Source organism: Antedon mediterranea, chromosome 1 (genome assembly GCF_964355755.1).
Source record: "Antedon mediterranea chromosome 1, ecAntMedi1.1, whole genome shotgun sequence".
NCBI lineage: Eukaryota > Metazoa > Echinodermata > Crinoidea > Comatulida > Antedonidae > Antedon > Antedon mediterranea.
The window spans coordinates 32,431,559-32,446,626 of NC_092670.1; the positions used below are offsets into that span (position 1 = coordinate 32,431,559).

The window sequence follows — 15,068 nt, forward strand, 5'->3', positions numbered from 1 at the left end:
TGATTTTTTAAAGAATCGGACTCTCTTTTTTTGCGTACTAAAACTACTAACCACTGAATTAAACAAAATTAAACATTAAATATTAGATGATTAACTTTTCCACAACGCGCAAATTCATTTAAAGTTCAAGTGATAAGAAAGTGAGATAGTTCTACTAATAATAATATAGTCCAAAATACATTGAAATATACTTCACAAAATAAAGTCAAAATAATACTAGATACACTGTGTAGAGATTTAATAAACATTTTACTTACGAAATAACATTGCGGAAAAAAAATAGTACGAAATTGTGAAAAGCTCCTAAGTTTCAAAAAGGGAGTTTTAAAATTAATTATATAGGCCTACAATAGTTTATTATCCATACAGTACGAAAGTAGGCCATACATTTTTTATTAGAAAAAAAAAAGATTTACCTCGTAATCAGCATGCACAATTTAAAACAATTCCTGATATTAATGTAGACCCATAATAATATATATGTAGGCCTATACATTTGTATTACATTACTACGACTATAGTCGTAAAACCACACGTTAGCGCACTTTTTAGAAGTATTTTAGAGGGTGGGTTCAGTTATTAGGAGTAGGTCTAAGGAATTTTTTTATTTAACTCTATGAATCATCTTGTATTTTTATTTTTGTATATTTTTGTATTGTTTTTAAGAGGGTCTTTTCATGTCAGCCACTGCTGTAATACGGTAAGCCTACATGTTGGAGCTAACCTCTGTAAAAACAAAGTTGAATAAATAAATAAATTTGATGATTAGGGTAATTGGTAGTAGTACGACTGTAACATTAGTAGAATTTGTTTAGGCCTATTATTGAAATGTTTTATCAACATTCTAGCTGATAATTCCCTTCGTAAGCACAATGGGAGCGGAGAGGGGATCAGCAAAAGTGCCGGGCGCATTATATTGGAGCTGGAGCTGATACTTCTGTTCTTGACTTCAATTATGATGCAGGTGTTCTCTCCATGATTAAACGTATTCTCTCCTAAACTGACCACCCTCTTTATAATGAATACACTTTCTTCCCAAATATTCGTATCCGTCAACCTTGTAGTCGTACTAAACGGTATAACAAATCTTTTGTTCCTCAATCGATTGCTACCCCTTGCTACTTATAATAAACATGTTTCAAGATAATCTGCCTCTGATGGCGAAAACACCTGGATCATAATTTTGAAATTTTGAAATATAAATAAATTGTTATTGTATATACAAATTATTTTTATCTTTTAAATATTGTCTGTACTTTTTTTAGATTGTTTTTAACATTGTAGATGTATTTTATTTTTATATAAATTAGACCAATAACAGATGAATTGAATTGGTACTAACGTTTTTATGAATGAAAGGGCCTAACAAAGTTAATCTGAGTTAGTCTCCTGCGTCATAGAAATCCTAATGGTAGAGCCAGTTGACGGTGGATTATTGCTGCTAGGCCTACTGTTAGAGCTTGTTAAATGTAACGCGCCTTGCATATTATGTGGTGTTGGTTTGATATTGTCTTTAACTGATATTCGTTGAGATTGGGATCCAATCTCACTTCGCATAGTGTGAATTAGAGGTTTACATAATGTGCGTTCACACTGAGAATTACCACTGTCGCATTGATTTAGATTAGTATTAATAATCGGGTTAACTAATATGTTTTCGCAGTGGGAAGTTTCGCCTTGTTTATAAGTATGAATTAGAGGTTTAACTGATATCCGTTCACACTGAGAAACACCACTGCCGTGTCGATTTAAAGTCTGAAGACCCGGTTTGATTGGTAAGCTTTCACACTTTGAAGATCTACTATCGCCTCCTTTATTGATGAATGGTGGTTTAATTGATATGCGTTCACACTCAGGAATACCACTGTCACCTTGATTTAGCTTAGCTTGATATGATGCTTTAGACATGCGTTCACATTGGGCTAAACCACTTTCACTTCGAAGGCTTTGTTGTACAGGCGGAGGAGAATCTGTGTTGCTGACTGCAGCTTTTGACCAGGATAAACACCTGTTTACATGTCGCTTTTGGTCAGTTCTACTGTCATCGAATGAGGGCGACACCTTAGCTGTACTAAATCGATTGACCTTCGTCTAAAAACAATAAATTTGATTTGCGTCATAATAAAAGTCGTCACATTAAAATACAAAAACGTATGTTTTACAAAGTAAAATAGTATTTTTTATAAATAATGTTATCAATAGTTACCATTACGATACCATTACGATAATTTAATCGAGTTGTGTACCGAAATACAGCAATCTATTACTATTTTGATAGATTTAATATACGTGTATACAAATGTATTGATTTGCGATGAATGGAACATTATATATTATTTGGTTTAACACAAGTAGGTACATTTTATAGGCCCTTGGAAAATAAACTTAAAACCATAAGATATTGCAATACTTTGATAATACTGTAAATACGTATTAACCACTTTTGGTCGCCACTTGAAGCGCAAATTTCTGTGAGTGTTGGTAGGCCTACTGTTAGATATAATAATAAACATATATACAAATAAACTTTATTACTGACAGTTGCTTTTAATGTTTAAATGTTGTTTCGTGTAAAAAATATTTAAAAAAAAAAACACGTGCGTCGGCCGGGAATCGAACCCGGGACAATTGCTTGGAAGGCAACTATGTTAATAACCACTACACCACCGACGCCACATAAAGTAAAAAAGCTAATATTTATACTTGTTTAAACACGTGGCAGTTTTGTTGTGACGCGTTATTCAAGACTCCCTGTAAAGTTTGTCACCAAAGAGAATTGAAGGCCGTTGTAATATTTGTTCGTTTATCAAATAAACTTCCTGTTAATTAGTTTATTTCGTTGTATTATTTTATAGGATATAATCAATTACAAAAATATGTTTGATTAGTAAATTGATAAAATATTGCGAATGAAATTCGAACTTTTTAAGCAATTATAAAATTTAAACTTCGTTTGAACATTTTACCCTTGTGTTGTACCGAGTAGGCATAGGCCTACTAGAAGGTCTGAGGAAAAAAAAGGGTAGGCCTATCTTAGGCCTACACCTTGCAATACAGTAACTCATCAAGAGGAAAATGTACTTTATTTTATGTTCCTCTGTCCAGCTATCTCTAACACACACTAACTAACACTAATACAATAGATAGACAAATAGAAACATGCACGATTTAATCTATACATAATTTTACGTATTGGAAAGTTCGGTAAAGTGCGCCGCGTTACTTTTCTAGAATTTTTACTCGATGGAATAAGTTAGTTCGCTACTGATTTAACCACCTAACGTAACCCTGTTTACTAATTAAGTTGAGTTAGATAATTAGTTATTGACAATTAAAACGAATTTAGGTACAACGATTTGCTACAAATAGGATGTTTTCCGATTTGGCACTGTCTAATCAGGGAGATGTATTTACATCTCCCTGGTCTAATGGATGCTCACCTTCAAAAATACTCGCACACAATAATACGAGGGTGCTTCGCATTTAATTGTTTTTATTAGCTAAAAACCGGTCAAACAGCATATTTTAATATAGAAATAAACTTTATTACTGGCAATTGCTTTAATATTTAAATTTTGATCCATGTAAAAAATATTTTTTAAAAAGACGTGCGTCGGCCGGGAATCGAACCCGGGACAATTGCTTGGAAGGCAACTATGTTAACCACTACACCACCGACGCCACATAAATGTGAAAGTAAAAAAGCTAATATTTATACTTGTTTGAATACGTGGCAGTTTTGTTGTGACGTGTTATTCAAGACTCCCTGTAAAGTTTGTCACCAAAGGAAATTGAAGGCCGTTGTAATATTTGTGTATTAGTTTATTTCGTTGTATTATTTTATAGGATATAATCAATTACAAAAATATATTTGATTAGTAAATTGATAAAATATTGCGAATGAACTTTTTAAAGCAATTATGAAATTTAAGCTTCGTTCGAATACGTAACCCTTGTGTTGTACCGAGTAGGCCTACTAGAACTTAGAAGGTCTGAAGAAAAAAGGGTATCTTAGGCCTACATTTTGAAATACAGTAACTCATCAAGAGCAAAATGTGCTTTATTTTATGTTTCTCTGTCCAGCTATCTCTAACATTATACAGCTTAGAATACATAGACAATCAAAAACATGCACGGGCAAAATTCGGTAAATTGCGCGTTATATAAAGTTGGTTTTATTTATTTATCAATTTAATAATCAAACATATTTTTGTAATTGATTATATCCTATAAAATACTAAATAAACTAATTAACAGGAATTTAATTTGATAAACGAACAAATATTACAACGGCCTTCAATTCCCTTTGGTGACAAACTTTACAGGGAGTCTTGAATAACACGTCACAACAAAACTGCCACGTGTTCAATTCAAACAAGTATGAATATTAGCTTTTTTACTTCCACATTTATGTGGCGTCGGTGGTGTAGTGGTTAACATAGTTGCCTTCCAAGCAATTGTCCCGGGTTCGATTCCCGGCCGACGCACGTGTTTTTTTAAAACATATTTTTTACATGAATCAACATTAAACATGAAAGCAACTGAGTTTGGGAAGGTCTACTGTTAGATTATAAACACATAATATACAAATAAACTTTTTTACAGACAGTTGCTTCTAAACGTATTAATTATTAATTACAAAAAATATAAACGTCGATAGTGATGTATCGTTACATGTACTTTACTATTTCAATCGACTAAAGCAGTGACTGTTTTAACTAAGCATTCAATCGCAAATATTTTACTGTATTTAGTGGTATATTATTTATAGTCCTATAAAACATAAAAACAATATTTCGTTACTAAGTAGATAAAAATATATTTAAAAATTGTTCCTCTTTGTACCTATCTTCTTCACCATCCCTCAACCCTAATGTTATATAGGGGCCTACCAAATACAAGCAGGGTTTTTCTAAATGAGCCCAACTCAAAAATTTGGACTCATTTTGTGAAAAGTTTATCTTTCGGAAGTAATTCCCAGGGTGCTAATTTTAGTTGACTACATAAATCATCGTGTCTAATTATTCGTTTCTGTAGGCCTAAACGAGAATGTATTATAGTCCTGCGGTACGTACATTTAAAATCGCGCTGAAATTACTGTCTATTCGAGAACCATCTGTGGGCACGACGTAGATGGCAATGCGAGCGTACCATCTAGTTCAAAACAATTATTGTAAACGGAGCGGGGCATCCTCGTATTATTGTGTGCGGGTTTGTTTCAGCGTCACCAACCACATTCGAAAAAAAAACCTTATTCGGGACAAATCATTTAACCTAAATTCGTTATCGTAAATAACTAATTATCTAACTGTTTAGTAAACAGGGTTACAATGTGGTTAAAATCAGTATCGAAAGTATGTATCAACGTTCTATACCATTGAGTAAAATTTCTAGAATTTACTCTGCTACCGAATTTTACCCGTTACGTAAATTTTATAATTTCTACTATCATAATACTGTTTTTATACTATTTTTTTTATTTCAGCATAAAAAATGTAAGGACATTTACTTTACACAAAAATCCGTTCGCGTATAGCATTTAAATAATTCTACAGCAGTTTTCGTTTTAGGCCTACTTGAAAATTAGGCCTTCGAAATCATTCTGACCCACCTTTAGGTTAGTAGACACCGTTCGTGTACTCTGAGTCGAGCTGTTGGTAAAACTCGAAGAACTCGTGTCACTCGAAATTTGACATCTCTTTTTATTTCGCCTGCTTCTTTTTTTACGTGACGACGTTTCTTCAACTCGAACATGTTGCAAAATCTGAAACATTTGCAAAAATTCTTAGATACTCCCAATAATGTATGCAAGCTTACTTAAAATTACATTTTATATTACTTCAAGGCCTAAGTTTTGCAAAATATAAGAAGTGTGATAAAATACACTCACCTTGTGTTCTAACACTGTATTTCGTGACTTCTGTTTACGGGGATGAATTTTACTTCGCTCACCTCGTAGCTTGCCTGCTTTCTCTGACCTCGTGAAGTTGATACTGTTGGTCCGTGAGCGCATGCTTCCACCGCGTCGATAGCATGCGCTATCAGCGGTATCATCGCATGTCGTTACGCCGGTCGACGTGTTTGAAGAGTCACCCGTGCATATAGTGGATGAACCGAAGGAATTTCTACGGAAGTTTAGCTGCGTATATAAAAGTTTATAAATGTCAAACCCTCAAGATGAATGCAGTTTGTTTGATAACATACACAATTTTTATGAATATGAAAAATCGAAAAATTTACCCCGATTTTGTTGTGTGAACAGAATGTTGCGGACCGAAAAGTATCGCTATGACTAAGTCGACGTCCCATAGATGAAGCCGTGGGACCACACCTCTGAGTTGACGTCATGGTGGTAATAGGTAGAAAGTGATTAGTACCAAGGCGATTGGTCCGTGATTCACACTAAAAGAAATGAAAATTATTTATAGTTTGAAGATTTATTGTCCCCCTGAAAAATAATTATTACACATTTTTTTTAAATATACCATTTTAATGTCACATAATAGTTATCCACTTTGATCAAAAATTAGATCGAAAAAAAATGTATTTACCTGAAAAAACTGTAATTTAAAGCAACAAATAGTCAAATTGGCTGCCAGCCAATGGATTTTTTGGTTGAAGGTTGGTAGAATAAATGGTTAACCATTTGTTTTGCCATTTTATAAGTGAAAACATTTTTGTTTTCTACGGAAGTGATTAACTTTATTAAAACTACAAAATAACCTATTCAAAGTCTGATTTAATTAATCTTTATTTTTCATGTTTTTGGGGGACAATACATCATTCTCTTTAATATTAGAAATGAAATTTGAAATGAGAAGATTACTTAAAATTCAAACATTGATGGATATAAAAAATAAAAGATCACCATGGTTCGATGATAAATAGCTCAAGAAGATTAATTTTTTTATAAATTTAGTTTAAGGTTAATTTTTTTGGATTTGTCATCGGATTTTGTGTTACAGCCCAAACGTACATTCCGGGCTCTGACGTCATACGCCGCCACCTAGTAGTATCGTTGAGAACCACCATGCACTTAATAATGGTACTACGCGTTCGAGATAAGAGTGACGAGACTTCTTTTCAGGATTGAATCTAGATTTACACAATATCGGAACATTAATTTTTTAATGCTAAAGAAGAAAAGCTATTTTCGATTACACTTTTTGGCGTTATGGACCTGACAATCACGACATTACAGACTTGACATTTTAATGGAATTAATTGTGCCCGCCGCGTACTTGTACTACTGTATTATGTAATTGTATTTAAACGGATGGATTTTAATAATGGTGTCATTAAATACGTATATACGTATATATAATCCCACATGGATTCCTGCCGGTAAGTTACTACTACTGTAGTATTATTTACGTCAATTCATATTCTAGATGAGAACACTATTATTACTCTATGTTTAATGATCAGGACGGTATTTTAGCATTTTTTTGTATTTGGTATTTGAATATACAGCCTCTGTATCATTACTTATTGCATTAAGATAGCGAGTGTAGTATCGTTGAGAACCACCATGCACTAATAGAGTTGCAGGCTGGGGCGTGGGTACTAAGATTCTTCCCCACCTGACCTTCATGATATACTGGAAATAACTACTGTAGTATATTTACCGTACCTTCATTTCAATTACTGTGGGCCGGCTTGCTTGAGGCCGTAAAGCTTCCCTCACTGCTTCGTTGAACACAATATATATTAAAACAAAAGCTATTCCCTAATACAATAAAACGATTTTGTATTATTAACTATTGACTAAAATACATCATGATTTTTATTCTGTTCATAGCAATGCATAGTTTATCGTAACATTACTTTTGTTACTATCAAAATGAAAGTGCTACACTTTATATTTCATTATCGTTAATTAAATTCCCTGTAGGCCTAATGTATCTATATAATTAGCGCAGTATCATGGTCAAATCCTTTAATACAGTATCATAATGCATCACATGTGACGCGAGCATCATAGGCCATAAGTCTAATCTTAACATAATACACGTGTCATATGTGATACACACTGTAACACTGTATTACAGAATTGATGATACTGGACATAACATTTTATATTTTGAAATACGTTAGAGTATAATAGAGAATCGAATGACCGGCCGTACATTATAGGCCTACAATTATTGTGTGATTTTACCTCAAGAAGCATTAGAATCGCAAATACTTGCTGTAACCGTTGACTCTGAAGTCTAATTGCAACAAGTGACGTAATCCAACAAGAAGTTAGTAAAGCAAACAGAAGCATAGTTCCTCGTAGCTCTTTCCTTAAATGATACAAAATACAAAAGCATAAATAAAACTAAACTTCCATTTTTTCACGCTGCTGCTCTAGCCCGCGCGCTACGTCCCATTAAGACTACTCAATCAGAATCAGAAGCTAAAGCAAGCAGCAGTTATAGTTCTAAGGACAGTTTTGCGAAAATGGAAACTCCACTATAATTTATAGATTTCCAGCTGCTACTGTAGACCCAAAAAACGTCTGGGAAAAGAGTCTATTCGGACATGTCATGCTAAAATTACAAATCTCAAAGCATTTCTGGTATTTATGACTTTTGACTGTAATTCACTGTCAGATATTCATTGAATTATTATCGAAACAGTCCATTAAAGTGTGTGTTTGTAATAGGATGCTTCACACTTGAAATATCTAGGGTGATGAAGTGACCCCCAGACTTGACTTTAGCAATAAAATTAACTAAAGTGACAGAAATTGAGTATTCACTTCTGTAACAAAAAAATAATATTTATTCACATATAAAAAGAGAAAAGAAACCAAAAAACCATTGTCTGACAGACAATTTAAGTATTTGTTGCTTTAAATTACATTTTTTCAGGTAAAATAACTATTATGTGACAATAAAATGAAACATTCAAAAACATTTGAAATAAAAAATATTTTTCAATAAGCGAGCAGCGTTTTTTGTAAGAAATATTTCTTGTTTATATACTGTATGTTTTGTAGACATTTACCTTTATGTAAATGTGTGTGTAATAATGTAAATTACTTTGTTAATTGTTTTTGAGTTATTTTTATTATTATATTGTTAATATTTCTCTACTGAACCACTTTGGAAATCAATGCTTTAGCACTGAAAGTGTAATTCAGTATAAAGACAGAATAAATAAATAAATAGTTCTTGTTTATTTTAAGAAACATCTCAAAAGTAGCTTTGTTTGCCAAGTAGTTTGGATCAGGAAAGAACTCTGTTGAGTTGGATACAGACTACATGTTTAGAATGTATTTAGTATAAAATACATGTTTAAGATAACACTATTTTTACAGTGTAGTTATAACTGGAGGTAAACAATAAGATTAGCTGACTTTACCTTACACATCTTTTGTAGTTTGGTTTGTTGATATCTGATCGACTATACGAACAATTTAAAAATGCAGCTTCTTGGGCCGTAGAAAACAACAAGAAAAAAAGAATTACCTATAAAATATAATACAAATACATCTTTATAATACATAACGATGAAATAAAGTCAGGTTGAATCTTTGTTGTACACCATTGTGCTACAGAAAGATAAATGTATATCAAATGAATGAATGTTGTTATTCTACAGCTGTTCCTCAGACCTGACTTTCGAGCCTTTATTTGCCATGCAAAATAATATTCATTTTCAAGAGGTTATGAACAATTTGGTCTATAAGTTCATTTAAAGAATTATTTAAGCTTAATGATATTTTTTCCCCTGCATTTTTTTTTTACTATGCCATTTTAATGTCGCATAATAGTTATTCCTTCTGACCAAAAACCAAATGGAAAAAAAAAATTATTTACCTAAAAAAACTTTATTTGTCTGTTAGACAATGAGTTTTTGGTTAAAATAAACAGTTTAGGCCTATTTTGGCTTTTAATAAGTGAGATAATTATTTTCTTTGTTTCTTTTCTATAGAAGTAAATACTGTAACTTTGTTGAAATTGCAAAATGGCTTTTTAAAAGTCTGATTTTGTTAATCTTTTTGTCTATGTTTTTGGGGACAATACATCTTTAAGCCTAGTGCTTTCTGTAAACGAACATTTTCTAGCTGAATCAAAACTTCAGAAATAGTGGAATTAGGCCTAAAAGCTTTTATTTATAGTTATGTCAATCTTTGTAAACTGTTGTCAGGTTGTGGAATAACTTAACTTATTATGTACTGCTTATTCAATGGATATGAAGTCCGAACTAACGTGAAATGAATAAATTAAATATTTCATTCATCATTCATTTCATTTTCACATTTTAGCATTTTATTATTATTGTATTATTTGATTTTCTCAAATCACGTCATACTCACGATTGTAATCACAACGATTGGTATCAGGAAACACAGAAATAAGTACCATTTTCTAAAACACCTTAAAAAAAATGTACAATATAGTAATTAGCTCCTTATATGTGTATTCATGGCTAAATCACGTACATCTCTAAAACAAATGCTACAAGCGTAGGCCTGCCATGTAATGGTAATATGAGTAATTATTATTGTCGCTAAAAAAAATTCGGAAAGTATTCCTAATTCTGCAGCTATCACTATCAAAAGTATCCAATACAGCCGGGTGTCTAGAAAACTCAGATCTAGAAAACTCAGATCTCAGATATATCTGAGTTTTCTAGATCTAGAAAACTCAGATAGGCCCTATCTGAGTTTTCTAGTTCCAAAATGGAACTAGAAAACCCAGATCATCAAATGGATCGTTCCATTATTATCAGAGGGTAGCTTGTTTGAAATGTAACTTGTAGTAACGGCTCAACGTGTGGGCGCTATCGCGATGTATCGCGAAGAGTAGGCCTGGCCCGGGTACTAGGCTAGAAGTGGTCAACTCGTACCCAAAATAACTCGTACCTATTCCCAACTTGGCTAACTCGTACCTCAACCAACTCGTACCCACGCCCACCAACTTGTACATACCTAATTGTTAAGCCTACATTTTAACAGTAACGTGTACTGTATTTTCTTTATGATTTACCGTAAACCGCTTCTACATGTTACAATATTAGTAATAAAAAGTAGGCCTACACAGTAACCAGTTCCAATAATAATAAATAATACTCTAGTAGGCCTATTTCAAATCACCTACCTTCTGATTAATAATGGAATGATCTAAATGACCTACCAACCAATCATATGATGATCTGAGTTTTCTAGTTCCATTTTGGAACTAGAAAACCCAGATATTGATATCTGAGTTTTCTAGATCTAGAAAAGTCAGATATCTGTCGAGTTTTCTAGATCTAGAAAACTCAGATATATCTGAGATCTGAGTTTTCTAGATCTGAGTTTTCTAGACACCCATATTCGTTTCTAAATGACTTGCGATAGTCAGTTAGGCTCTATTTAGTGACAGGTGAATAATAATCGGATGAAAGTGATACTCATGATTGAATATAGGCCTAAAAGTTATATTTCTAGAATCTAAAGCTTTTGCTTACAGCTTAGGCCTAACCCCATTCGCAACTTTAAATAATGTGCTTTGTATTCAATATTCAAACAAGGCCATGTACATGACTGCAGTTGCGTGCGCAAATTTGAGATAGTGTTTACCAACCGACCGACATAGTGAGCTAGAAATTCGCGCTGCACGCGACTAAAAATATAATTATTTATGTATACTTTAATCTGAGATTGTGAATAAGGTTGATTCGGAAAGCAACGTTTATTTGTTTTACATGCGCTAAACACATGCTGACTAACGACATGCAACCTATGAGAAGCAAAAATTCTTATTAATCTGCCGTTTCTACTTTCTGAATGATTTAACTTACTGTAATAATTCATCGTATTCTTCAAAATATATCACAGCACATATAAATACAAACACAAACGGCAACACTAATAAAAAAGAAATATTAAGTAAAGCACATATTAAAAATAGCAATTGTTAGTAAAATTCTGTGACATTCGTAGTTAGTAATTAAAACTTTACTAAGCTTAATGATGCATCATAAGACAGTTATAATTCCGCAGTCCCGCGTTTTTAAAGGTTAGTTCCAGGTTTAAAATTTCTATTTTATATTTCACGACATTCGTCCTGCTTCACTAGTATAAGAACATAAAATGGTTTTATTACCAATGTTGATAAAAAGGTTTACATTTTATTCTAAACAAAAATTATACCCGGAGCTACACTTTAAGGTTAAACAAAAAATTGTCGTCATTGGCTGAATGTTAACATTTACTAAAACAGAATAGAAGGCATTTATATACATCAACTGAAACCATGTAAACACAACTCTTATCTATATCAAACATTATGTTTAATTTGGTCTTACCCCATCCAGTGATGTGATAGACCCATGTGCGAACAGCGTTCTTTCGTGACGTTGCTCCAATATACAATCGTACTGATTCCAAAAACAACCAAAGAAACTGAGCTATAACCCAATATTGAAAGCCGACAACAGCCAGACGGCAAATCGTCTAACAATTAAATTAGAAATATTACTTGGGTGGGATGAAGGTACCAATGTTGTGTTGTAATAGTGGTAGTGATAATACAGCTGTTGATAGGGGTTATGTAAATGGAAATTAACCTGTGACCTGCCTACGGGGCTGAATTGCGCACATGTGTGGACGACACATACCACAACTTTCCACTCCCCTAAGGGTCCCTTCGTGTCGAGTGCTGCCACCAAACGGCGCTCGTTCGTCTGTCCACAACGGCAGGGGCTGAATGGACCAGTACACCGAGGTAACCCCCTACTCTTCCGAAAGTTGTACTGGGTTCTTTGAAGTGCACACGAGCCACATGTGTACACTGGACCTCCAGTTTTAAATCCTTGTCCGAGAAGACTTATTCTACCACCAAAACAATAGTCGAGGAGTGACTTGAACCTGTGTGGTGGCAGTGATGGTAGCTGTTGTGTGGGGGTGACGGTTGTTTAGATGGGTGTAACTGACAGCTATACTAATGATATGGTAATTAACTACTATACTTACAAAATGATTTCTTGTTTCAAATGTAACAACAAATAGGATCACACTTGCTATCATAGAAAGTGCTAAACAACAGCGTACAACCATTGTTGAAGTGTCAAAATATCTAAGAGAAAAATGTTTTCGTCATCCATTTATAAAACGGTAGTTTCAGAAATATTTTTATATCATACGTCCATAAATGGTATACTGTTCTGTATATTCTTGTCTGAGCTGTGATGGCGCTAGTTACAATCCGTTATGCGTGATTAATTATTAGAATTACGTAATGCATAAAAGAGTTATTGTTATTACCTTAAAGATACTAGTACGAGGACGGCAATAAGTAGAAGAAATACGGTGATACTTGCACAGATGTACGTTGAAAGGATAAGCCAAGATGGCGAATCAACCTATGGTCAAATTTAAATATTTATGACTGGATATATTTGCTTGTATGGTACAACAAATTCTGTACATGTTCATGTATACAAACCTATAGCTTCGTGTTGTATCTAAAGGACAGTAATATACTTTTATGTAACCGAGAAAAAGAACAAAATTTGGGTGGTCATTTCAATCTTGCAATGCAACGATGTTGATAATTATTAATTACTGTAAACCCATATTAATCAACTTGATAGACTACTAAAGTATTTTGACTTTTAAAAATATTATAAAGATACATATAAATGTTACCGTTATTACGCTTGGTTCACAACTTGTAAGGTTTGAAGCTATCCAAATTGCAGTTGATTCAGCTGCAACGCAAGAACGAGTCATAAATCGGTAGTCTAAAAACAAAAATGTTAGAAATACATAAACATTACCCTGTAAATTACCCTGTAAATTACCCTCTTGGGTGAGGAAGGTTGGTTTTGACAACAAGAGATATTTGAGTGAAATCAGTTATTTAGAGTGTGACATTGCCGTAAATGTGCGCATAACCTGAGTATACTATTATAGCTGCACATTTGATTAAAACTTCTAGATTTGAATGCTGATAAATGCAAACAAGCTATAACAATTTAAGAGGAAAGCAATACATTTGCTTGTAGTGCCATGCCTTTTTATATTAAGCGCCTAAATTCTTAATTTTCTTTTACGGCAGTTTTGAAGTTTTCTCGAGACCACGAGATACGATCTCTGTTATATGCGATTGTAATGTTTTTTAAATAAAAGATTACTACCTAAATTTTAGGCCCTACTGCTTTTACATACTACATGTTGATCGACAACTTGACATACCTGTGGAATTAGGACACAGCATTGAAACGACAACTCCGGGTAAAGTGGGATACCAAGTTATACCGTTAAACACCTCTTGCGTGCACCATTCTGTTGTAAATATATAAATCACAACAAATATAGAAATCAGTATAAGATTTAGATTTTAGAGAATTTAATACTTTTCGCTCCATATTATTTTCCCTTCCCTAAATGTACTTCTGTGCTGCTATTTGCGCCCCGTATTCTTTCTTTATCAATGTACTTTTTCAATATCCCCTTCAACCTACCTTTAGACTCATTTAATAAGGGATGTGGTAGTACTGTTTGTAGAGGCCAGAAAGTAGACACAGATGGCGTACTGACAATGGAAACCGATGATGTAGTGACAGTAGAACTTCTGACGTATAGTGGTGATGACGTAAACAGTTGAGAAGAAGAAACCAAAAACGTTGATGATGTCATCACTTCAGCAGGGATGATGTCAATAGTTGATGTAATTTTTAGTATCGAAGATGTTAGAATCATACTCGATAGCTCAGGTGATGGCGATGGGCTTAATTCCATTAAACTTGATGAAACGAAAAGTTCGGTTAGCGATGAAATGGAAACATACGGAGTTTGTAGTTCGAGTAAGTTTGTAGATGAAAGTTTAATTGTTAATTGTGACGAAGATATGACATCTGACGAAGATACGACATCTGACGAAGATATGACATCTGACGAAGATATGACGTCATGAAGTGATGATGTCAGAAGTTCGGTTGTATGATTGTTTATTATTGTTTCTAAAGCAATGGTAAAATAAACACATGAACCGTCTAAATAAAAAAAAAATATTTGTATCTCCAGGGAAGAGTGAAATAACGATTTCACTCTTCCCTGGTATCTCGTAGTACCCCCCATATCAACG

General features: G+C 33.4%; 1 protein-coding gene and 3 non-coding genes across 4 annotated transcripts; 1 reads left to right on the forward strand and 3 right to left on the reverse strand.

The window, feature by feature from the left end:
* Positions 1-768: 768 nt before the first annotated feature.
* LOC140044197 (uncharacterized) lies at positions 769-14,620 on the reverse strand. The gene is made up of 16 exons (XM_072088678.1): positions 14,446-14,620; positions 14,177-14,266; positions 13,628-13,722; positions 13,244-13,341; positions 12,953-13,055; positions 12,598-12,870; positions 12,286-12,433; positions 11,779-11,845; positions 10,310-10,370; positions 9,352-9,458; positions 8,162-8,288; positions 7,634-7,729; positions 6,241-6,402; positions 5,891-6,139; positions 5,612-5,764; positions 769-2,091 (listed from the first exon to the last, which is right to left on the reverse strand). The coding sequence occupies exons 1-16, from the start codon at positions 14,618-14,620 to the stop codon at positions 1,372-1,374; spliced, it is 2,724 nt and encodes a 907-aa protein (XP_071944779.1). The 3' UTR covers positions 769-1,371.
* Positions 2,599-2,673, reverse strand: Trnag-ucc (transfer RNA glycine (anticodon UCC)). Its single transcript has one exon. It is a non-coding gene; the product is annotated as a tRNA-Gly (tRNA).
* Trnag-ucc (transfer RNA glycine (anticodon UCC)) lies at positions 3,610-3,681 on the reverse strand. Its single transcript has one exon. It is a non-coding gene; the product is annotated as a tRNA-Gly (tRNA).
* Positions 4,416-4,487, forward strand: Trnag-ucc (transfer RNA glycine (anticodon UCC)). The gene has a single exon. It is a non-coding gene; the product is annotated as a tRNA-Gly (tRNA).
* Positions 14,621-15,068: the final 448 nt, after the last annotated feature.